This window comes from Sphaeramia orbicularis, chromosome 5 (assembly GCF_902148855.1).
Source record: "Sphaeramia orbicularis chromosome 5, fSphaOr1.1, whole genome shotgun sequence".
Lineage (NCBI taxonomy): Eukaryota > Metazoa > Chordata > Actinopteri > Kurtiformes > Apogonidae > Sphaeramia > Sphaeramia orbicularis.
In genome coordinates this window covers 1866675-1892796 of record NC_043961.1, presented here as the reverse complement: position 1 = coordinate 1892796, position 26122 = coordinate 1866675, and the positions used below count along the sequence as shown (strand labels likewise).

At 36.8% G+C, this 26122-nt stretch overlaps 1 protein-coding gene across 1 annotated transcript in view; it reads left to right on the top strand.

Annotated features, from left to right (window-relative positions):
• Window positions 1-26122, top strand: part of LOC115419998 (CMP-N-acetylneuraminate-beta-galactosamide-alpha-2,3-sialyltransferase 2-like) — a 34438-nt gene that overhangs the window by 5016 nt on the left and 3300 nt on the right. Inside the window, exons 2-8 of the mRNA XM_030135099.1 lie at window positions 12737-13025; window positions 14490-14649; window positions 16973-17108; window positions 20268-20461; window positions 24551-24730; window positions 25052-25097; window positions 25254-25373. Coding sequence (XP_029990959.1) covers window positions 12869-13025; window positions 14490-14649; window positions 16973-17108; window positions 20268-20461; window positions 24551-24730; window positions 25052-25097; window positions 25254-25373 — 993 coding nt within the window. The 5' untranslated portion in view covers window positions 12737-12868. The remainder of the gene's footprint in view (window positions 1-12736; window positions 13026-14489; window positions 14650-16972; window positions 17109-20267; window positions 20462-24550; window positions 24731-25051; window positions 25098-25253; window positions 25374-26122) is intronic.

The window sequence follows — 26122 nt, the reverse complement described above, 5'->3', positions numbered from 1 at the left end:
GACACTGTCTTTGGTCTGGATTTTCTATTATCCTCTGGTTTTGCTGTGTTCAGGTTCTGGGCATTGACCTCAAAGCAGTGGGCTGAACTGGACCCTGTATCCACATATTCAGATATTTAAATAAACAGATATTTCCCCACCTTCGTTTTCAATAATAATATCATACACACCAGGTCGTTTTCTGAAAAGTTGTCATCTACACAAACTTACCTAAATACACCATAGAGCGCCACCATGGGGTTAGAATTAGGGTGAACAAAGGTCACATGATGATGCATTTTTGTCCCGTACTGTGTCGTTTGGATCCTAAAACTCTGTTTAACCCTGAACAAACACAAGAACGACGAGAGAGTTTAACAAAATCTACACTGCATGAGGTATTTTTCAGTTCATAGTCCATAACTCTTGGTGTTTCAGTCAATGTTGGTTAAGAGAACTCGGCCATGAATCCAACATAAATACAAGATGTGCATTTTATCTTCATTGATCCAGATGCTGCAGCTCCTCTGTGAGGCGTTCAGGTGCTGCAGACTTACCATTTAAATGAATAATTGGTTTGATTCAGCTGGTCTTTATTTAATTGACGGTCGTTCAACAACAGATTCACCCAAAACTAGGGGTGGGCGATACACCGAATATACTCGATATATTGTGGCTTGGGTCACGTGCAATATATAAAGTAACTGTATCACAAACATGGAGGATCGGATCATAAATCATGTTTGTTTAAAGGAGTGATATTTTGTTTTTTTTTATGGAATTATGCATTTTTAAACATTTCCCTGTGGTCTTCATAAACTGTGAATGCTCTGCTTGGGTCTGAATTCTTCATTCATTCAACTCCACAGGTCCATCTTCAACCCTATTTCTGAGTAATGACACCAGAAAGGTCATTTTGGATGCTGGCCTTTTAAATGCAAATGACCCACTTCATGCCCCGCCCCCTCCAGGTTGTTGGCTGTGCTGCTCTGTCCTGTTCAGCCGCTTGTGTTCGTTAATACAACCAGCAACTGAGCATTTTAGGTAATCAGCTCTAAGTCTGGACTTATTTTCAGTCTGGACTACAACCGCTGCTACTGACAAACAATTATGTCGTATTCGGAGAAATGTTTGTCGGAAGTCTGGACCTGATATGTGCAAATATTGTGATGTAACTATTTATAGACGTAACAAATTAAGCAGGAATTGAAACAGGTTATAGAAATCCCCTCAATTTTTGCCGGAATGAATATAAAGATAGTTTTGCAGCAGCTGGAGGGTTCAAATTCAAACTGTCTGAACTATTAGGGACTAAATACAAGAAATACATGAACCAAAGGCTAAGAAAAGTGGGTTTAGAGAAATGTGAGCCCTTTAACTGTCACATCAGTGTCAACAGCAGGAGTTTCACTACTGTCGTTCTCTCGTCATGCCCTCTCACAGCACTTCCTCCCCGGCCCATCCTGAAAACTCCGCCACACGTACTCATTTGTATATCAGGAAAGGAGAGAGTAGCATGGAAAGTGCCAAGAAAATGGGAACGGATGACACTGTCCTGAAGATAAGCAGCACTGGCTCTATTATTGACAGCAGTTTGGGTTTCTTCAAGGATGATATTGAATAAACGCTGGCTGTCTGAAAAATAGGTCAGAAAACAGTTGCCACAAAAGGTAGCAGCACCTCAGATATGATTCACCACCTGAAAAGTCAACCACTACACGTCACCACAAACATCATTTAACACTTTATCAAAACCAGCCCCTAAACAAATGACTGTGGCTTCATCATTTGCCAAACCCAGCTGACAGTTTGAAATGCAGATATATTACAGCCACAGTAATAACCATGAGGAACTGATCCCAAACTTGAAAATATTCAGCGGGCGTGGTCACCACAGACTAAATGTTATCGATGTCAGTGAATGCAGCACGGGCAGCTTCAACACAGTTCAGTGTAGAGATGTTCATGTATATGTTGTAAAACTGCTTTAAATCCTCAAACATAAAACTGCTCTGTATTTTGTTAAACTGGGAAACATTTAGGAACTGATATCAGAAATGACTGAACAATATCCATCTTTGAATTGAAGAGTTCAGGAGAATTGGGGAGTAAAGTAACACCTTGACGTAATATTTAATAGGCCTGAGTGTGTTTTAATGCAGCAACTAGATACAGATTAACCTTATTAACTCCTAAGAGCGACTACATTTGTGCCTAAAACTCGAGAAAAGAAATAAAATAAAGTCCGACTGTAGATCTGCTATAACTAGACACAGTGTTGTGGTTTTCATGTGACTAACTCCTCATATGTGTCACGATTCAGAATATTTTAGTCTTAACATTAGTCTAAATTTAAACACCTTCCGGTCTGTAGTTCAAAACATGTTGCAGCTGCTTCTTTTTCCCCCCGTGAAGCTGCGTCTTGTTTCATTCACATGAACAGATTAATGTAAGAGTTGAATGAGGAAAATGAATTAATGATTTAGTTTTGATAATGGGTTTTGAGTTTTCGTGATTCTGTCAGTTATTAACTCATAAAGACCCAGAGCTACTTTTGTGGCAGTTCCGAATAAAGTTTTCTCTATATTTAACCTTAAAGTGATTTAGCATCATTTATTGTAATATTATCTCCTTTATTTTGCATTTTTTTTCAGTGAAAACCGGTATTTAACAACATTTCATTTACTGATCATGTAGGTGTTCATGAAAGCTCCAAGTAATTTATTGGTTATAATATCAAATCAGAAAAAAATTAGGAAGAAGTGACTCTCAACAAAATATAGAATTAACTGAACATAAAACAAGTGGCTCCATCCACTGTCATTGATCCAACTCCATTGGTTTGACTGGTGAATCAATGTTGTAGAAGATGACGGTGTTTCCACGGTAACTACAGAGCCTCTGAACGTCCAAATGGGTCATATCTGACGACCATGAAAAGATGACAACTGTATTTTACACCAATTATTGACATGTATTGATAGGATTAGTGGATCAACAGGAATTAAACAGTTTAGATCAGTAGATGGTTTTGGTTGCCAGTGGATGTTTGGGTCTTTATGGGTTAAATGAGTCTGTGTAATATTTCTACTTTGAGATACTAAAAAAATAGACAGGTACTTTATTGTCTGTTCCAAGTAAAAACAGAAATTCATCTCTTTTGTCACGGCTGTAGACCAAATTAAAACCACACTCAGGCATTAAAAACACCCCAACTCACTCAAAAGCACAATACAGTGGATAAAACAAGTAAAACAATATATATTCTCAATTAGGGCTGTGTATTGGCAAGAATCTGCCGATACAACACAAATCACGATACGATATATCCTGATATCGTGATACGGTTAAGGTGGCAATTTTTGTTTGTTTCTTTTTTTAAAATGATGATTTCCTGGAAGAACTGAATTACACCATAAATATGCACAAATACTAAACACATTTTTATTTGATCACAACAGGATCCAATGCTATATCACAAAATGTCCTTGTGTTAAAACTTAAATTCTGTTTTACAGACATTACAGTTTCAGATCCTGTTCAAATGTTCATATTCTATTAGTTCACAACTAACATCAGAACAGTATTTTTGTGCAATCCCAACAAAGGAACGAACATCTGCCTCTCAGACAGAAAAAAGTGCTTTAGGATGATTCAAATAACCATTATTGAATAAAATGGTGTTAAATAATAATAAATAAGATATAAACAATAAAGAAAATCGAAAATGAACCTCCACCATATCTGCATTTGAATAATACCTAAAAATATTGATACAGTACTTTTAAATACCGATACAGTATTGTGAAATGAAATATCGCGATATATTGTAGTACCGATATTTTCTTACACCTATATTCTCAATATAGTGATTATAATAAAGATCTGCGAAGTTCTCCCAAAGATGCCAGTGTAGTGGTTTTACTGTGGCTGTTTTCTGTCTATAAACAGAGCTACGCTAACAGCTGTAATGTAAACTATCAGCTGATGCAGCACATGAAGATTATAAAGACAGTATTATTTTGAGCAACTGTTAAAATAAGTGTCTTTGAGTTTTGTTTTGATGAAGAAAACTTGATGATACCATACTACAGATGTGTGTAAACAGTGAGTTTTATACTTTATTCAGTGGCTGATACAGTCTGTGGATACATAAGGTTTAATTTGGTGGTGGTTTTGGTTCTGGGACCAGACTGACCCCTGCTGGTGAACATGTGATTCCAGGCTGTGGTTTGTTGTTGAGATGTTGAGTCGGAGTCATAGTTTCCTCGAGTATTTCCGGAATTTCCTGCCATTTTGTTCATGTCCTTCAGTAAGCCTGAGTAAACATTCGATTCCTTGTAGTCTGTGGAACCGACAGCTTTGGTTTATTTTACCGTTCCTCCCATTCTTCCTGTCCAGTGGAAACCTCATTGGACTTGTAATCTATTAAGTTAGAAAACCTTGAGCTGAATAAACCCTTTGAAACCCACAGGAGCCCAGTTGGTCTGAAACAGAAAGATTCACCAGATAAAACAGTGGCCTTCTGTTTGTGAATATTTAAAACTACATGTGACTGACTTAAAAAAACTAAACCTTCAACGAATGAACATCCACCGTTGACCAAAACCATCTACTGATCTAAACTGTTTAATACCTGCAGATCTACTAATCCTATTAATACATGTAAATAATTGGTGTAAAATACAGTTTGTCATCTTTTCATGGTCATCAGATACGACCCATCTGGATGATCAGAGGCTCCATAGTTACCGTGGAAACACCGTTATTTTCTACAACACTGATTCACCAGTAAAAGCCATGGAGTTGGATCAGTGACAGTGGATGGACACACTGGGTTCATGTACAATAAATAATGAATAAAATAAACAAACAATAAATAAAATAAATAATATGGAAAAAAAAATAAGCAAAAAATAAAATAAAATGAAGTAAAACAAAGAATAAAAAAATAAATAGCAAAATTAATCAGGCTAAATCAGCCAAAAATTATCAATAAAATGTACAAAAATGAAGAATAAATCAAGAAGATAAGAACATGAACACCATGAAGCCACAAGCTGAGCAAAAAATAGAATGAACTAAAATGAACAAAATAAATACAAATAAAATGGAACAAAAAAAATAAAATGAATGAAAATGTACAAAAATGAATTAGAAAATTCACATAATAACCAATAACATGGAGAAATAAGCAAGAAAATTTACAAAAACAGCCAAGTAATGAATAAAATGAACAAATTAATTAAATTTACCAAAAATAAAAAAGCAACAAGAACAAATAAGCCACAAAATGAACAAAATTGGGGGGGGGGGGGGGGGGGGCAATCCCATGTAGTTAATTTTACTGAAAATCACTTTTTCTTCAGTTTCTCTAATTTGATATAATAACCGTTTATTTATTCTTTTAATGAACATCTACATGATCAGTGAATGAAATTTAGGACAAATATCACTGAAAAATGCCGAATATCGAGGATAATATTATAATAAATGGTGATAAATCACTAACGAAAGGTTGAATGCAGAAAAAATCATTTGGCAGAACCACAGGTCTTTAGAATGTTTGAGTTGATATTTATCGTTATAATTATTAATTTTGATTGATATGAAAATATTTAGTTGAACGCTACACCCACCAAAACCAGATCTGAGTCTAAGTAAAGGTTCAGAACTGAAACTGAGCTCTTGGGTAGAAACAGGAAGTGGAGTTGAGTTGTTTTTCTTATGTAAAACACAGATTAGTATCAATATTAAACCCAGTGTTGATGAGTTTCAGCCACATCCGCCTCGGGTTTCAGATCAAAAACAAACGTCTTCATAAAGTCTTAAAATGCTCTGGGACTATCTGTAGACGCAGACACAGTTTTTCTGACTTCATATAGAGTTGACAGATACATGGTTTTTCCAGGACGAGGACATGTTGAACACCTCTGAGAGTCCGTCATGTCCTCGTACAGTAGGAGAAACCTGCCTTCTGTGCGCTTCCTGTCCTCATTCCACTTTTTCATCACTTTTTCCGTCTGTTGGTGTTGCCTTCAGGGGCGACTCAGACTTTTCCTGTGCAGTCACTTTGCACCAGGAGTCGATCTGCAGATGTTCACTTTGCGGTTTGTGTTTCTACTGTTAGACGCGCTTTCGATCCGTCTTCGTATTCACGCCGTCGCCGCGCAAGCGTCATCTCGTCTGTTTCTGTGAGTTCACCGCCGCTTCCTCTCATGCAGCTGGTTCCCATCACAGGGGTCAGAGGTCACAGAGGCAGAGAGGACGACGCTATCACATGTTTCTCAGAACAGGAAATCATGTGACCTTTAACCCTGCCGCCCCCCCCATATACTCACCCTAAAATAACACACGCAGAGTGAGTCAGGTGACAGTCATCGTCCAATCAGAGGCTGTTTCCACACACAGCAACTGAATCTGATCTGAGGTCTGTTTCACTGCATCTCACTGCTTCATTTATTTTTATTTTGTTAATTTAAAAATGAATTTGTCTTTATATTTAAGCTTTAATAAGTGATTTATCACCATTTATTACCCCGCCCCCCGAAGAGGAGGCAAGGAGTGTTGTTTTTGGTTCAGTTTGTTTGGTTTTTAACACTCTAGCAGCAAAACTATTGGTTGAATTCCGACCAAATTGAGTGCATAGATTGCCAGTGACCCAGAACAGATGTGGTTACATTTTGGGAAAAGTAGGTCAAAGTTCAAATTTTTTTTAATTAATTTTTTCAATCTTTTTTTTTCTCTCATTTACTTATAATGGGCAAAATTTCAAATGTCTACTAAAACATCAATTTTATATCAATTTACCTAAAACTTGGCACATATATCACATATATAGAGACAACTGATATACTGACATCAGCACACACATATACATGATGACGTCAGCTGGATCCATACCAAAATAAGCTACAGTACGTGCGAGGGGCGGGGTTTGTTGTGCCTGGAACCACTTGTAATTTTATATTTTCTGCATTTTGTATTTTTCAGTGAAAATCATGCATTTTTATGTTTAATTTACTGGTCAGGTAGATGTTAAAGCCCAAAGTAAATTCAGTTCAATTTTGCTATAAATTATTAATGAAGTTTAACAACTGATATTTAGTGAAAGATAAAGAACAGTTATTAAACACAACAGATAAAATAAAAAAAAAATCTGGTCTCTGATGACTTATTCAACAAGGTTAAAATCGCAGAAAAGATCCTTATGTCAAAACATGACTTTTTTATAATGAATATAATTATCTCCAATCAAGTAATCCACTTTTTGTAGAATCTGGTTTACTAAAATTTTTTGACATTGTATATTTAAAAACAATGGAATTTATGTTTCACGTTAAAAGTAAAAACCTTCCTTTTTGTATTCAGAAAATTTTTAAGTTAAGAGAAGGACATTATAATTTAAGAGGGATGTTTGTGTTTGAAAAATGTAAAGTAAGAACAAACGTTAAATATCACAGTGTTTCAGTTATTGGTGTCAAGCTATGGAACGAACTGAAGGATGAAGTGAAATTGTGTAGCTCACTGTTGAGTTTCAAAAAGAATTTAATTTGTCAAATTATGAAGGGCTATGAAAGTAATATGATTACAAAATAACTTATTACACTGAATGTAGTATAATTTAAGTTTAAGTATTTATCTGCTGCAACTTAAGGTGTGGACTTGGACTAAGGATGTGAAAAGGAGAAGCAGAAATAAGCGTCCGGCTTCAGCTTCTTCCTTTTTCAGTCACAAAATGTGTTAATTTTATGTTTGGTTTTTTTTTAATATGTCTGTGTTTTGTTTTGTTGTTTTTTTTAATATGTATGTGTTTTGTATTTTGTATTTAACTGAAATAAACATTCATTCATATATTAATTATATTGCCTATAATAATATTATTAAGTCTTTGTTCAGCATTAAAGTACGTATGTCAATTTAAATTTGAATGAATAAATGAATTGTTTTATTTCAAACATAAAAAAACACAATACAATCACCAACAAAAGAGTAAAAGAGTAAAAGATCACTAGAAAAACAAACAAGACAAAAATGAAATTTACACTATTATACAAAAGAAATACTTAGTGTTATTTACACATGTGGAAACACTTAAGTAATCCCACGCCTTGTCTCAAAATCATGTACCACAAATATTTCACCATCAAGTACCACAACTATTTGAACATCCTCCAACAGAAATCACCAAAAAAACACTGATGTTTACAGTGTGTAAGAGTTTTATCTGAAAATGAGAATAAAACAAAACTGAAAAGACGAGACACGCCACCACAAATCATCACTAAATGTTATTATATTAAATACATATAGGATATAGTTTATTAAAACAGATCATATTCTGTCATAAACTTTGTACCAGACATTCAACACTAGACTCTGTGGGTTACATCTTTTAAAAATAATTTACAATCTGGTTTCTTCAGTTTTCAGGATTAAAATGATTGATTTGACATTTATTGTTATTATTGGATTGTAACTCCTTTCAGTATTGTCGTGATCTGGTTGAAAACACGGTCACATGATCAGCCTCAGTTTGGCGGTTTCTTCTGTTCTGTCGTTTATCTCTGATGTTAAATCCACTGTGTTGTCATGTCCCCGTTTGATGTTTGTCTCCTCACTGCCTCATCAATCGATAATGATGTGACTGTTTGTTCTGGAAATTAATTTTTAACAGTGGCGTCTCCGTGGTTTGACTTTGTTCTGCTGATGAGTGAACCTGAATCTGTCCGGACTCGTCTGAGCATGCTCTGTTTTCTGTCACCGTGGTTACGTTATCTGCACGGTCAGGGCGCCGTGGCAGTGTCTGCACATCGTCTTTAGCACCTCCTCTGCTAACGTACCCTCAGGACTTTATCAACACCTTCCATATGTTGCTGTTTGACTGTGAGTGTTTCTCTGTCATAAAGAAGTGAAAGTCACAGCACAATGAGTCAGAGACAAGACTCTGCAAGTTTGATCTGGAGCTGCAGCCTTCGGTTCAAACACTGTTCAGCATCGGTCGACATGTTGAGCTTTTGTTGAACACCAACAGTTTGATATGTGTATCATCACTGTAATGCAGGGGTGTCAACTCATTTTAGTTCAGCTTCCACATTCAGCCCAGTGTGACCTGAAGTGGGCCGCACCAGTTTAATAAGAATGAAATCAGCTAAAATGTGCTTACAGGTCTTATTTGTGTCTTTGTGCAAAAGAAATCAATCCCAGTGAATCCAAAGGAACTTTGTGTTGGTAAATGACAGTTGTTCAAATGGACAGGATTTCAGTTCTGTTCAACATGTTGATGCTCATATGAACTATGTTTTCAGCTCAAAAATGTCCCATTTCAGCACAATTAATGCTATATTTTCATGTCACAAATGCCCAAGTTCTATTTGAACTGAACTAAGCTGAAAAACAAATCTTCTTCTTTTGGATTCCCCAGTTTTTCTTCCCAGATTCTCTCCTCCATATCACATGTTTTATTTGTACAGGTTCAATCTGGAGTATGGTGCTGATCCATCCTGCTTCTGTTCCACCAATACATACATGAAGAATGGCACACAGCACTGTTTACAACACTTTTACAATAAGAGGCATTTTATACAGAAAGAACAATTCTATATTGTTCTTTCCTCTTTAGTCTGATGCCAAACTATCCAATAAATAACAGTGCTCCTAGTTTTTGCACAGGGATCATTAGTGTAAACGCTGACATGGCTGCAGAGCATCAGTATGATGGATCCACAACAACCATGTCACATCCGTCCACTGACACATTTAGTGTTTTTGTGTCAGCTGGGATTGTTTTAGATCCACAATACCAACATTTATGAAGAAGAGCACAATTAGCAATAGGAAGTCTAGAAGTTTATTCCTAATAAAGTACTGGGACTGACCAGAGCATCATGGGTAATGTCACGTCCGTCCACCAGCAAAAGTTTTCACATACACGTGCTATTCCAAATCCAATATTTATGAAAATAGAGCTTCCACTGTCAGAGAATATCAGTAGTCTGTGCACAAATGGATTAGCATTATTTACACACACTTCTATGACTTTAGGACAACTGTTTTTTTGTTTTTTTTTTTTGACAAAAATGGCCACTCATTTGACCCCCTAAGGAAACTTTAGCCGGTATATAAATAATGTAGAGCTGAAACCGATAAATCAATTAGGTGCTTGAAGCGATGCAAAAATTCACGATTCGATTAATCAACTCAGATTCATTGAAGGGAAGTATTCTATTGCAGTTTTCCTGAACTGAAGCTTCTTTGTGCGTCACAATAAGCGTCCGTGTGAAACACAACAGTGGAACCAATGTTTCACAGCAGAGAAATGAAGGAAACAAAGCTGTGATTCAGGAAAATTGTTAGATTAATCGTTTCAGCGCTAAAATAATGTCAACTCCAAACTTTGTACTATGTGGATGCTTCTATGAAACTGGGTACATTTTGGTACCTTTGCCAGCTTTTTTAGACCCAATAATAAAAGAGAAATGAAGACATATTTCCCCCCAGGATGTACCTAATGATGACCTCAGGTAAATGCAAAAAAAATTATACTCTTGCTCTGAGCCATCCCAAAATGAATGAATTTTTAATCAAATATTTGGGTCAAAAATGGACCAAAATTGGGACAGGAAAAACTACCTAGATGTCAGTGCATTTTATCTGGACCACATGGCTTGACATGGTCTTATATACAGCTATAAATACAGACACTGTGTTAAATTTGACGATCCTAGTGGTTTTTCTAATCCAGACATGTCTTTTAAATCCATTTTGTTGCATTGTGACTTTTGGTATTTTCATGTCATTATGACCTTTTACTTTTTGTTGCATTTTTTTTTTAACATCATTTTTATGTTGTAGCAACTTTTGCATAATTTTTTTTTATCTTCAACTTGCTTCAACTTCTACATCATTTTTGCATCATAACCTTCATGTCATTTTCATGTTATTGCAACTCTGAAGTTCATTTTGTTGTTTTTTTTAAATCATTCTTATGTTGTGCCTTGTATAGGTGGGGAAGCAAAATGTACAATATTTTGAGGCAGGGATTGAAAGACAGTGTATGACCAATTAGTTTATTGAAAGTCATGAGAATTTATTTGCCACAAGAAAATGTCCATAATAGAAAATTTTATTCTATGTGTCCTCCTTCTTTCTCAATAACTGCCTTCACACGCTTCCTGAAACTTGCGCAAGTGTTCCTCAAATATTGGGGTGACAACTTCTCCCATTCTTCTTTAATAGTATCTTCCAGACTTCTGGTAATAGTTTTGCTCATAGTCATTCTCTTCTTTCCATTATAAACAGTCTTTATGGACACTCCAACTATTTTTGAAATCTCCTTTGGTGTGACGAGTGCATTCAGCAAATCACACACTCTTTGACGTTTGCTTTCCTGATTACTCATATGGGCAAAAGTTTCTAAAAGGTATGGATAATAGTGTTAGGTATGATTATGACATCAGTATATGTTTGGGTTCAAAACAACTGACGTAGTGTCTGCTGAGAAAAAACAACTAATGTTCATTGTAAATTTCGCTTCCCCACCCTGTATGTTTTCATTGTGTTGCTTCTTTTACATCATTTAAAAACAAAGTTGTTTTTGGGGTTTTTTTGCAACTTTTAGGTCCTGCTTGTTTTTTTGTGTTTTTTTTTTTTCTTTGTGCGTCAATTTCTTCGTGGTGCGACTTTTGTTATTTTTGTCATTGTGATTTTGCAGTTTCTTACACTATTTTTATCTTATATTTGACGTCGTTTTTGTGTAATCACAAGTTAAGTCTGTTTCCATTTTATTTACATTTTTATCTTAATGTGTCTTCTGTGTCATTTTTACTTCGATCTTGTTTTGTTTGCATTTTTTTTTATATCATTCTTATGTTGTGACTTTTGCTTTGTTTTAATCTTGTTTGTCATTTTTATCTTCTTTCACATTTAATATAATTTTCATGTTATTGCATCTTACATCGGTTTTATCTTGTTGCAACTTTTACATCCTTGTATTGTTGTGACGTTTTTTGCGCCTTTTTTTTTTTTTACAGCTTTTGCGTCATTACCATCTTGTTCTTTTTATGTTTCTAAAGTCATTTTCCTCTTGTTAATGTGTGTCAATGTCTCTGTGAATAAACATTAAAGGTAATTCCTGAATGTGATGGATAACTGTGTGACATGATGCTGAGATGCTCTGATCCTGGACCGTGTTTTTTAACTCTGTGTTTCAGTATCATGTAACCGAGTCTGAAGGAGCTTTTCTGTACGTAATGCGATTAAGAACGTTATGAAATGAAGCGGCCTTCACCTAAAACCACATGTGAACTTTGAATCGACCTTTAAGCACAGTTGGAGGCTGTGTGTCTGCAACAGAAGGAGCTGAACTGACTCCAGATCTGTTTGTTATTCAGACGTCGACTCTCTGCTCACACATTCCTCCATTATTCAGCACAAATTACACCTCGGTTTCCTCTGTTTCCTCAAAACACTCCTCAACTCTGTCCAGTTGAGAACAGAGAACTGGGCCTCACGAATACATCGGCAGAGATTTAACATAAACTTACAGCCGATGTCTGGAATTAATGTTATTATGATATTTCTGTTTATGATTATGAAGATAAAGTTCTGTAATTAGTGGGAAAGAACCAAATGTTGGTGTTTTATCAATCCTGCTCATAGTTTTTTGTTTTTTTGGGACAGTTTAAGATCACACTGAGTTAACTAACATCCAGTCATCCTGTGCTGAATCCTCCCCCTTTTGTGTTTCCACCAATAGGAATGCAGTGCCGTGCCCTGGACAGGAAGTGACCTCACCGACTGTAGGAGGTGAAGATGAGACGACAGCAGAACGCATCCAGATGACGGACGGACAGACGCCCCTTGTGCCCCGCCCACTCACCTGTCCACCATGTTGATCAGGAAGAAGCTGTGCGTTGTGGCGCTGATCACCGCCATCCTCTTCCTCATGCTCGCCAGTCAGAGCATCCAGAAGGGGCACTTCCTGTCCTTAGCCACGCCCCCCAGCCGGGTCACGCCCCACAGAGGAGGAGGCAGCGTAGACACAGGTGAGACCGTAGACGCACAGAGACGCTCATCTGGATTAAAAGTCCTTAACATCAGAATATTCTGCCTCACCTGAAAAACATATCACATGACCAGGAGGCTGATAAAACACTGCTGAACACAGGGATAATGTTACATGTCTACATATAAGTATCTATCTATCTATATTACAGGGTTTCTGCAGGTCAATATAAAGCATTAAAAGTCATTAAATAGATTTTTGCGAAAATGAAGGCCTTAAATGGCATTAAAAAGCATTAAATTCAATGTCCAGAGGCATTAAAAATTAAATACACTTGATGTTAAAAACATTGTTATTCACGATTTATTTTGATTATATAAACATTGAATAATTTTGATTGGAAGTATAGCGTGATGAACCCTTTAATTGGCTATTGTTTATGGCCGATACACCAAGTCACAACAGCGGATGCTTGGAATGCAGCGTGCTGTGAACGTGCTCATGCTGTGATGAAAGAGCGGAAGAAATATTAGCAAATGTCAGATAAATGGGGAACATGCAAGTTTCAGCAGAAGTGATTGGTGGAGGAACTATTCAGAACCTGGTGAAAGCCTGTTGTCAGTTTCCGGCTCTGAACTGTATCTGCAGTTGAACATGGACATTAAATTTGTTTATCCTCCTTAGACCCAGGAAATGTCAGCAAAGTACCAGCTTATTTTGTTTTTTATTAAATAAGTGCCTATATTGGAAATATCATGATGCAACAGTTTTTTCAAATGCGGTTTTTAAAATTTTATGGAATGTCCTTTGTGGTGGATAGTTTTCTTTTCTTTTTTTCGTATAAAGTTGTGAAACTCTTGTCCACAAATGTGGACAGTGGGTCTTAGGAGGTTAAAGTGACATTAAAAAGGGCATTTAAAAGCATTAAATTAGATTTGCTGATACCTGCAGAAACCCTGTATTACCCAGATTTCTTACCGTGGTTTTGTCTCATACTAACGCACATGACCAGAGCCCCCCCCCCCCCCGTCTTATATCTTGTGGTTTATCCCCTCCCCCCCGTCTTATATCTTGTGGTTTATCCCCCTTTTCATTGAAACGGACTCTGGACATCTCTTTACCTACTCAGGATGTCTTGCTGATGTTTTGACCACTTGTCAGCTGACTGAAACCTTGTTCTTTTCTGTAAGAATCCTGTCTTGCCATGATCTTGTGTATGTAAGACTCACTGCCTCTGCTCGTCCTGACCCTTTTACTCCTACACCTTTAGACTCGTGTTTTCATTCCAGAGGGGTCCTCCTTACAAGGGGTGAATAAACTCACACATAAAACCAGCCTTGTCTTCTGTGCTCTTTATGGACAGATTTTTCTACCACTGACTGGTCACTGTAACCTCACAAAACTCCAGGTTTCAGATTACGATGAAGAACTGTGGAAACATCTGAGTGAGAGGATAATTCTTGGTCTGCAGATTCCCATCATGCATTTCTCTGTGTTACTGCAGTACTTGACTTGTTAGCGCCACCATCTGAGCTGATCCCTGACCCCACCAAGACCCATCACCCTCCCAACACCACCCGAACCCCAAAGAAGCTGGAGCTTGTGCAGGAGGCGGGGCCTCCAGAGGAGAAGGTGGAGCCTGTAGTGGAGGGAGAGAAGCCCAGGTAAAACACCACACACTGTTTGGAGATTCCTTGGATTCTCTGGCTGGATTTTGACAGTTTAGACATCTGATGAGTTTTTAATTTTATTTGGTTGCAGACAAACTGGTTGAACTCAATTTGTCAGTTTTGAAGGTTTTTATTATATCAATAATACTCTGTTTAATTTATTTAAATAAAATAGAGTATCATCAGCATAGAGTGATACAAACAAATACACATAAATCACAGATATATATATATATATATATATATATATATATATATATATATATATATATATATATATATATATATATATACAGGGTGGGGAGCAGAAATGTACATATTTTGAGGCAGGGATTGAAAGACAGTGTATGACCAATTAGTTTATTGAAAGTCATGAGAATTTATTTGCCACAAGAAAATGTACATAATAGAAAATGTTTTTATTCTGTGTGTCCTCCTTCTTTCTCAATAACTGCCTTCACACGCTTCCTGAAACTTGCGCAAGTGTTCCTCACATATTGGGTGACAACTTCTCCCATTCTTCTTTAATAGTATCTTCCAGACTTTCTGGTAATAGTTTTGCTCATAGTCATTCTCTTCTTTCCATTAAAACAGTCTTTATGGACACTACTTTTTGAAATCTCCTTTGGTGTGACGAGTGCATTCAGCAAATCACACACTCTTTGACGTTTGCTTTCCTGATTACTCATATGGGCAAAAGTTTCTGAAAAGGTATGGATAATAGTGTTAGGTATGATTATGACATCATATATGTTTGGTTTCAAAACAACTGACGTAGTGCCTGCTGAGAAAAACAACTAAATGTTCATTGTAAATTTTGCTTCCCCACCCTGTAGGTCTTATTTATAGTTTATTATAATATTATATTTGAGGGCTGCTCGATTATAGAAAAAAAAATAATCACGATTATTTTAGCAATAATTGAAATCACGATTATTAAAAACGATTATTTAAAGTTGTTTATTTTTTTCTTGCAAAACAATGTAAGATATACTCTTTAAATATAAATAAAGCTTTTAACCATTAAAACAAAGTATGTTCACTTTTGTACGAAACAAAAAATCTTTGAATGCAAATAGTGTACTGTAAATTCAAGTATGTTCCTTTTGTAAAAAATAGTGCACTGGAATTAAACTGCTCTAGACTTGCCATAGAACTGGAGCAATAAAAAAAAACTCACGTAAAGTGCAAATTATAAATTCAAGTATGTTCAGTGTAGTATGAAACATAGTAAATTCAGTGGCGTGCCGTGAGGTTTCAGTTAGGTTAATAGGGAGTTGCAGCGTAAAGAGATTCGGAGACTGAAGATTGCATTTGCAGACGAAGTTGTAGACGGAGTTTTTTTATGTTTTAGTTAATTCATAAGATTATGATAAAGGTGGCGGGGTTAAACTTTAGATGGTTACAAAGGTTTGTTGTGTTACGGTCGGTGCGGACACAACTGCGAAACACTTTTTGCACATAATGGTTTTGTCTTCGTCTCTTCATCAAACCCAAAGTGTTCCATACAATTGAATTTGACTTGCCTTTTTTGTTTACCAAGCACTTCTGCTGGGATTCTCCTGTTATTTTTCCAGACCGCTAGGTACAACTGTCCTCTTGGGGTGGACCTGCCGGCTAGCAGCAGCTGTAGCTTAGAGGGGGGCGGGGCCGAGCAGCTCATGGTAGCTTGCGAGCACGCGAATTAAAACAACTCAAAATTAATAATCGTTTTTTTTCGATACATAATTTTTGTAATCGTTGCGTGTAATAATCGAAATCGTAATTGAATTTCGATTAATTGCACAGCCCTAATATATGTGTGTGTATATAATATATTATATCTATATTATATATATATATATATATATATATATATATGTGTGTGTGTGCATATGAAAAGACTTGTGGTACTGCATAAAAGCTGAAGAGTTTTTATTTTATTCAGTCTTTCAGGTTTGTTTTAGTTTTATGTGTGAGTTAGTAGTTCAGTTTTTTTGGGTTTTTTTGCTCTTAATTTGAGTTTTAATTAGATGAATTGTTTTTTTTTACTTTTCCTTAAGGTTTTTCCATTAAATTAAGATGAAGTTTCTGGTTTTTAGAGAAAAAAAAAACAGATTATAAAAGCTGAAAAAGGTAATATAACTGACTGCATGACATTTACTATGATTTCTAAATCTGTTGTTAATTAATGGCTCCATATTCTGTGAGTTGGGTTCATACTCATATTATTCTTCCATGATACTTTGTTCACTGGAATTTTTATGTAGTTTTATTTCAGTTAAGTATTGTTTTTACTCTCAGTGTAGTGATAATCCCTTCTTCTCTGCTGGTTCAGGTGTGGTTGTTCTGGATCCTGTATTTCAGACCTGGGAGGATCTGACTGGTTCAGCCAACATTACGACCCCAAACAACAGCCGGTCCTCCATGAAAAAGACAACAACCTGGACCCGGACGGCCTCAAGTGGTGGCTGGTAAAGACCCCACACGTTCACATGTAGATGAGTCAAATACAGTCACAGAAAAATTTATTAGACCACCCCTTGTTTTCTTCAGTTTCTTGGTCATTTTAATGTCTCGTACAACTAAAGGTACATTTGTTCGGACAAATATAATGATAACGACAAAAACAGCTCATAATAGTTTAATTTCAGAGCTGATATCTATCCATTTAACATGTTTTCTTGATAAAAACCAAAATCCCTTCAGTTCTTCCATCAATATCTATGTCATTGTACTGACAAAAACAGTGCTTTTAGGCATTCCCTGTTTTGTTTTCTGTCTGTTTTAGTCACATGATACACACAGGAGTTAGGACTGGATTGCAGAACCACTGTTTTTGATGACTTTCGATGGTCTAATCATTTTTTCCACAACTGTATATGAAGGAAATAAGAAGTGAACGGAACGACTCTAAATACAGCGAACAGCCAAACTGATGGTGGTCATTCCATCCCAACTCGCCCAAAATTTAGAACTTCTCCTACTTCATGGGATCCGTAAAGTCCTAACGCTGTCCTCCAAACACTGTTTTAGTTGTAACCATGTGTCTGTTTTCTTCATGTTTGTGATGAAACATTTGCCTTTACTTATAATGGGCCACATTTTAATGGCTTATAAGATGGAAATGGTTAGAGATATCAATATAGTTCCAATTGAGCACTGAAAGGAAGTCATATATGGACTTTCGTTTAATTAGTTGAGTTCTCCTCCAGACCACAGAACCTGACAATCTCACAAATTCAACTTGTTATTCTTTGTTTATTTTTGATAAAACATGCCAGTGAGATACAGGGATATTGGGCCTATTTTTTTTTTTTTTTTTTCATATATACAAATAAGTATTTTCCTATTTAATCTCCACTCTTTCACTTTCTTATGACCAAAATGTGAATTTGTGTAACACCACTGTACATCTGCCACATCTAGAAATGATAGATTTTTCATCATTCATTTCATTACTTTTAACACTAAACATCAGCACTATTAAAAAGAGTCTGTGTTGTAAATGATTTTAATGTTACTTGATATTCAGGTAAAAATAACCATCTGTTGAGTCTGAGACATAAATTTAAAACGTATTTATCATTTATTTATCTATTGTCCCTTGTATTGTATTGTATTATATCATTATATCGTCATGTTTTTATCATGCTTTTTACAGGTTTTATATTGGCATTTTTAGTGATATCTGATGACTTTTATTTACTTTAGTCTGTTTTTTTATCTATTTATTTCTAGTCTGTTTTAATCGGTTTAATCGGTTTTTAGTCAGTTTTTAATCTGTCCCCTGTATGTGTCCTGTGGTTTAATGTTTTTTGTGTTTGAGATGCCCCCTCCAGACTGCAGGTATCAATAAAGTTACCTTGAACTTTGATATAGGATACTAAAATGATGAAAAAGTGTTCTGAGTTGAGCTGTGGGATTTTGCGAGGTCTGGTGGATTTAATGAAGGGCTTCAGTGACTTGGTTTGAGCAGATTCGAGGGGTGAACTGGTTGACTGATTGACTCTGTGTAGGTGTGACATGTTGCTGACCCAGTATCACGGCTGTATACTACGTGGTCTTTTAAACTGAATTTGTCTATATGGTCTGTAATGAACCGTCCCGTCGCTGTACAGGATTATACCAAAGTAAAGTCACTGAGTCGTGATCCGTCCATCTGAGGTGTGAGCTGCACTGCAGGCTGATCAGTAATACTCAGGACATTAAACACTAAATAAAGTCTGAACGTCAGCAGTTTGGACCCCAAAACTCACTCATCAACAGACTCAGACCATTAGCAGATTAAAAGTCTGAGTCTGTTCCAGTAAATGCACAGTGTGATGAAGCTACTGCAGTGGAAACGTCAGCTGATGCATAACTGTTACCACCACAGCCCCCGGTGGGCAGTGGTGGTACTGCAGGTGGTCTTTAACCCTATGAAACCCAAGTATTTACAGTATTATATAGATTTTCAGTAATATTCCTTTTACATTACTGTTTGTCCACTAAATATATGGTAAATTGTTGTTTATTATTGGATAATTGTCACTCTGTAAATAAGGCAGAAATGAGAAGATACAGGTAAGATGTCCACTATTACCCATCAACTGCAAATAACTACAATAATAAAGTGATGAGTAAGAATTGTTTCTAAGAATTGTTACTTATCATGTATGTAGTTAAATCTCAGTTATTACTACAATAAACTACTCATAACTACTCTGAACATAACAGAGTTTTCCTTAGTATGCATATTTATGGTATTTGATTTGATTGATATCTTATAATTTAATCATACTTTTAGATGTAAAGCACTTTGGTCTTCTTTATGTTGGTGTAAAGTGATATATAAATAAACCTTAATTGATTGATTAGTATTTCAGCTGTAGACTGTCTCTATTTACATATGTATTTATCAGTGGTATTTACACAAAAGTACACTTTCTATTTCACCATGAGTTTTTTGAATTTGGTGACAAAGTAATAAAAAATGTTTGCCATAAATGTGACTTTTATAATTCAATTTGTGTATTAAAATTAATTTCAAAAACAATAACAAACATAATTTTCTTGAGCAGGTAACATAAGTTAAAAGCATAAAATTTTGGAAAATAGGGTAAAAAAAAAAAAAAAAAAGTTTGTGTTGAAGGAGTGTTTGAAATTGAATTTAGACTCAAAATTGCACCTAAAAATGACGTTTATTTTTTCATTCATTTAAATCTTAATGGATCACTAAGAACGAGCCTCAACTCTGTGATGTTTTGTCTTTACAGCTTAATTCAACATAATTACAATAATTACATATTAAATGTGTCAAAATGATAATAACAGATGAATGGTACAGAACGTAATAAAAACAGTTTCATTCAAACACAGTAAGTAGAGTAATTTCTGATTGTGTTTTTTTTTTTTTTACCTGACCTGTGGGTAGAATACAGGTACACTTAAATGTATGGTTTAGGTAAATCCAGGAGATAAATTAAAAAACAAATGGTATAGGTTCAGTGTTTGAAAATCTTCAAGCATCAGTTTCATTGTCTGTTTTGAATATTTACTATGTGATCAGTTCAGTGAATAGGGGACGTGTGGATAACTGCTGATACGATGGGTAGAACACTGTTCATTGCAGCTCTACGTTTGTCCTTCAGGGTCTTCAGCGGTCCGGAAATGACCACACTTTGGAGGAAGTGATGGCAGAGATGTTTCGGGTCATTTCCCCACCCACTGTGGACTTCAGGCCCCTCCCCTCTCGTTGCCGTAAATGCGCTGTGGTCGGTAACTCTGGAAACCTGCGACAGTCGGGACACGGACAACTGATCGACTCCCACGAATTTGTGATCCGGTTCGTATGAACAACACGATCAGTTAAACCTTGACTCTACCAGAGTTAATGAACAGATCATGATTTTAATTGATTATTTTGGGTCCCGACAGTTTGACTTTAAAATAGTTTTATCATGAAACCTTTATGCCATGTATGCCATGAGTGATATTTTACTTTTATTAAATGGAATTCTTCATTTTCCAACCTTTCCCTGTGGTCTCCATAAACTGTAAATGCTCTGCTTGGGTCTGAATTCTTCATTCATTCAACTCCACAGGTCCATCTTCAACCCTATTTCTGAGTAATGACACCAGAAAGGTGGTTTTTAGCGCTGGCCCTTTAAATGCACAGCAGCCACTTCAGGCCCCGCCCCCTCCAGGTTGTTGCCTGTGCTGCTCTTTCCCGTTGAACCAACAACTGAACATTTTACGTAATTGGCTCGAAGTTTGGACATATTTTCAGTATGGACTACAGCCTACTGACAAACAGTTATGTTGTACTCATAAAAATGTTTGTCTGAAGTCTTGACCTTATATGTGTAAATGTTGTGACGTAACTAGTTATAGATGTAGCAAATTAAGAAGGAATTAAAACAGGTTGTAGAAATCCACTCAATTTTTGCCCAAATGAATATAAAGATATCTTTGCAGCACCTGGAGGGTTCAAATTCAAAGTTATGAACTGTTAGGGTCCAATTACACAAATAAATGAACCACGGACTCAGAAAAGTGGGTTTAGCTAAATATGAGCCCTTTAAGATATGTGTGTGGAGTTTTGTCTCTAAGTCAGATGAGAACTTGAATCCGTGGTTCCCAACCGATGGGAAGCGATGGCTGAAAAGTCTTGGTGATTCATGAGGCTTCATTTGACCATCACTACTGAAAACACATACTGTGCATTTTTATTTTAATTTAAATTGATATTTTTAAAACAGTGGTGCAGTTGCTTCTGTATATCCTAGTGCAGTGGTTTCCAACCTTTTTTAGCTCGTGACCCCGTTTTAATATCACAAATTTCTGGTGACCCCAGACATTCAAAACAGAGCCTTTTTTTTTTTGCTAAAATTAATTTGTTTTTGATTATGTAATAGTTTGCTATACTATGTTGTGAATAAATGTTAATCTTAGACAACATTTAGTCCATATAATGTCTATTATTGTGGACAGAGGCAGTAATCCAGGTGTAGATTACTGCACAAAGGGAGAATTTGATTTTCCTTGGTCAGGATCTGTCCAGTCAGTCCAGTGATTTACAAGGAGGACAATTAATACTGAACAAACAAGAACTGAAACTATGAATTATGAAAGAGCTGCAGCATCTGAAACTGACCACAATGAACATCTGACACACAAACAGAACCACAGTGCTGCAGTTTCAGCTTCAGTTTGTCATGTCTGTTATGGATTAGGATTGTCTCTCTCAATTCACCATAGATTTCTTTTAGTAGTTTTTTTTTTTTTTTTAAATCAATTAGTAGAAATTTCTGGTGACCCCATTTCAATTCCAGGCGACCCCACGTGGGGTTGCGACCCCAAGGTTGACAAACACTGACTTCGATGCAAACACACTCACCAGTTGAGTTGGAATCCTGTTGCTGCTCCCTGTGCTCCACAGTGTTGGGTCCTTTCTCTGGTGTAGGTGTCCCATGTGGGGAGCTGGTGTAGCACCAGTGGGCTCTCTTGTTGCCGTTGACCCTGTTGTCCACCCTGGTGGTCCGGGTGGTAGACCGCCGGTGCATAGTGTCCTCTGCACGGAAAGTGACGGTTCCTCTGTCTCACTGAGGTTGAGTCCCGGGTCCACAGCTCTGGCCTGGACTGCTGTGGTGTTGAAGTCTGTGAGCTGTGCACTGGGGCCAGGGCAGGTGGGGTTCATGTGCAGCTCCAGGGCTCACAGCCGGCTGCCCACATCCAGCTGACAGTCTGGAGGCCCTGTGACTGCAGCCTGCAGGTCTACTGTCCACTGCATGGCACTGAGTCCAACATGAAGGTCCTCCATTTCCAGAGCAGGGTGCACACGGGCATGTTTGGAGGAGGCACAGGGGACAGCTCATCCAAATGTCAGGACATGGTCTCCACACTCATTCAACACTTAGAGCCAGGCCTTGACATTAGGCCTGTAACGGTACACGTACCGAACCGAACCGTTTCGGTACACACCTGTTCGGTTCAGTACACAGCTGAACCCAAACGGAGCAGTATGATGAGAAAAAGAAAAAGGAATGAAAGGCGTCGTTCGACGCGGACCTTTAAATCCGCGCAAGTTTCACACGGACTTAATAAAGGAGCACACATTGACCCGAAATATGAAATAGCAGCTGATATAGGGTTAAAAAAACCAACAAATCTGATGTGAACCTGGAAGGAACAGACTGAAGACCCTCCAGCATCAGTTCAGGTTCAGGTGAAAGACAACAACCAGGAAAGAGACGGAGATAAGACGGACACTGGCCCCTAGGAACTACGGTAGTTCTACAACACTGACACTAGCTGTCTGTGTGTGTGTGTGTGTGTGTGTGTGTGTGTGGTGTGTGTGTGTGTGTGTGTGTGTGTGTGTCTGTCTGTCTGTCTGTCACACACGCTGTATAACAGAGGAATAAATAGAACATTGAAAGTATGTAAAGTTTCACTTTTGTTTCACGACAGCGTTCGTTACATTAGTTATGGACCGCACCCCCAGGTATAGAACTGCGCCCCCCCCCCCACCCCCCCTCCGACACAAAAAAAAACTCCCCCGTGCGCACACACACACACACACACACACACACACACAAATACACACAGTGTCCCAAACAGTTTGTTCTCTGTCCTAAAATAAATCATTTGGTTCATTGTGTTGTCAGTGTTTCTCTTCAGTTTGTTTCAACAGAATACCAGTTTGTCCTCTTATTAATGTTGCACTTCATGTGGAATTTTTTTAAAAAATCTTTCTGCAGAATGTGAACTGACAGAACTGGGATTAGATTTTTCTTGTTTGTTCGAAACTACCTTTCAGGGAAAAGTGCAATACTAATGTTTAAAATACATTGAGTAATATTAATAATTAATTTTATTTTCTATTTGATTTGTAGCAGCAGAATTATATTATTCCTGTTTTTCTATATTCTATTGTCTCCAAAAATTGGGGGAAAAATGTTTTTTAAAAAAGTCATAAATACATTAATAGACATTTTGAGGGGTTTTCTTTCTTCCCGTACCGAACTGAAAAAAAAACCAAACTGTGGCTTTGAAAACCGAAAACGTACCAAACTGAAAATTTTGTGTACCGTCACAGGCCTACTTGACATTGTTAGTCTTTATTCACTCCCTTATAACAGATGTTCCGCTGCGTAGTGGCACAGAGTTCAAACAGCGTTTTCTTCGACATCTCTGTCCACTCTGAGTCAAAGGTGTTGGACAATTTCATCCTGACCCAACGTCCTTAGTTTCATAGAGAGAAAATATAAAAATCCATCCTCTACTATAATTTTGCATCAGTAGTTGTATAAATCTGTGGTTTTAATCAAATCTTCACAATTACAAGAGCTTCACACATGCGTGCAGAATGGACGCAATGAATACCGTGAAAAAATTGGGTATTTCACATTTTTGCAGAAAAAGGTGTAAATGTATCAGCAGATTAAACTAATTTCAATAAATTTAAATAAATTAATAAATATAAAATAAATAAATAAATAAAATAAATTAATTTTTCAATAAATGCATCAATACATGTATGTATAAACAATATATGTAAGCTATATGTGTGAATTATTTCAGATGACACGCTCCAGTTTATTCTAATGCCCTCATGTAATTCACACTGCGCATTTTTAATGAATAAAATATTCAGGCCCTTTTTTGAATCTCTAGTTAAAATGTCACCTTTGCTCCACCTTCTGTTTAGTCTGAACTTTCCATTTCTCCAGTCAGATTAATACATCTATCAATAAAACAAGTTCCACTCAGTTGATTAATAAACAATACTCTGAGACAAACGACCAGTGGGACCATGAACATATCACATCCACCTGACTGTGTTGACTTTGAACCATAATATTTTTTTGGAGTTGATTGAATTCATTATCCAGATGCACTTCAGATGTAACATCTTCCTCCTCTTCTTCCTCAGTATGAATAAGGCGGTGACGAGAGGCTTTCAGAAGGACGTGGGGAATCGGACAACGCATCACTTCCTGTATCCGGAGAGCGCCGTAGACGTAGGCGGTGGCATCAGCCTCGTCCTGCTGCCCTTCAAACTCAGAGACCTGGAGTGGCTGACCAGCGCTCTGTCCACCGGACAGATCAAAATGTACGAAGAATGTCTATGAATATATGTGTTTAGGTCAAAATGTACAAAGAAAATCAAGAAAAATATGTGTTCAAATCAAAATGTATGAAGAAAAACTACAAATATTTGTTCAGGTCAAAGTGTATTTAAAAAATACAAATACTCATAACCCTCAAAGTCCCAAACATCCACCATCGACCAAAACCATCCATTGGTGTAAATGTTTAAACCTGCTAATCCACTAATCCTATCAATCCATGTAAATAATTGGTGTAAAATGCAGTTTGTCGTCTTTTCATGGTCAGTCAGTTATGAATGATGAATGGTGCGTTTTATTTCCAGGACCTACATGAGAGTAAAAGACAGAATAGAAGCCGATAAAGATAAGGTAAATAAAACCTTGTCTCTACTGTTATTATTGTTCTCTTCGTTCATTATTTTATTCTTTTCGACTTACCAACATTCTCAGAAACAGACATTATGTCAATGAGTGTTTTTAATGATGGAGAGGCGTGTTTCCATGGTAACACTGTGTTGCATTTAGGTTCTGGTGGTAAACCCCGGATTCTTTAAATACGTTCATGATCACTGGACGGAACATCACGGCCGCTACCCGTCCACCGGCATGTTGGCCATCATCTTCGCACTGCACATCTGTGACCAGGTAAGGAAGGGGCGGAGCCTATGATGTATTACCTCACATACAACAGACAGAACATTAGGTCAGCGTCAGTCCTCAGTGGTGCGTTCAGGGACCTGACTGAATGAAATCAAACTGGTTATGTTCCAAATTCATCAGGATTTATTGATGGCTTAAGTCGTATGAAGGTTTTTTTCAGGTGGAGGTTCCCTCTGGTGGTGGAATTATCAGACAGTCATTCATGTTAGAGAGCAGGGCTGTCAAACTCATGTTAGTTCAGTCCCACATTCAGTCCAATTTAATCTCCAGTGGGCCGGACCAGTCAAATAATAACAGTGAAAAAAGTTAAATTATATTATGATCAGGTCTACGTCTACAAAGTTTCCTTAAAAATCTGAATAACATAAACAACTTGAATTGTCTTAAGAAAACCAGTGCAACTTTACCATAATTCTGCCTCGGTTTATCGGTTTATCATTTACACATGTGCGTTACAATAGCACAAAACATTTAGTAACAGGCAGAATATTGGTCAAATTGCATTTACTTTTCTTAAGACATTTCCGTTTGTTCATATTTTTCAAATTATTCATGTTTTTTTATAAAAGTATAGTTCGGAAATGTAAACATTTTCATGTAATTATACTTTTTTAAACCAAAAAAACCAAAGAAAGTTTGGGGTTATCATTATTTATAGGTTATTATGATAATATTTTACTGGTTCTGACCCACTTGAAATCTAATTGGACTGTACGTGTCTGTATGTGGAACCT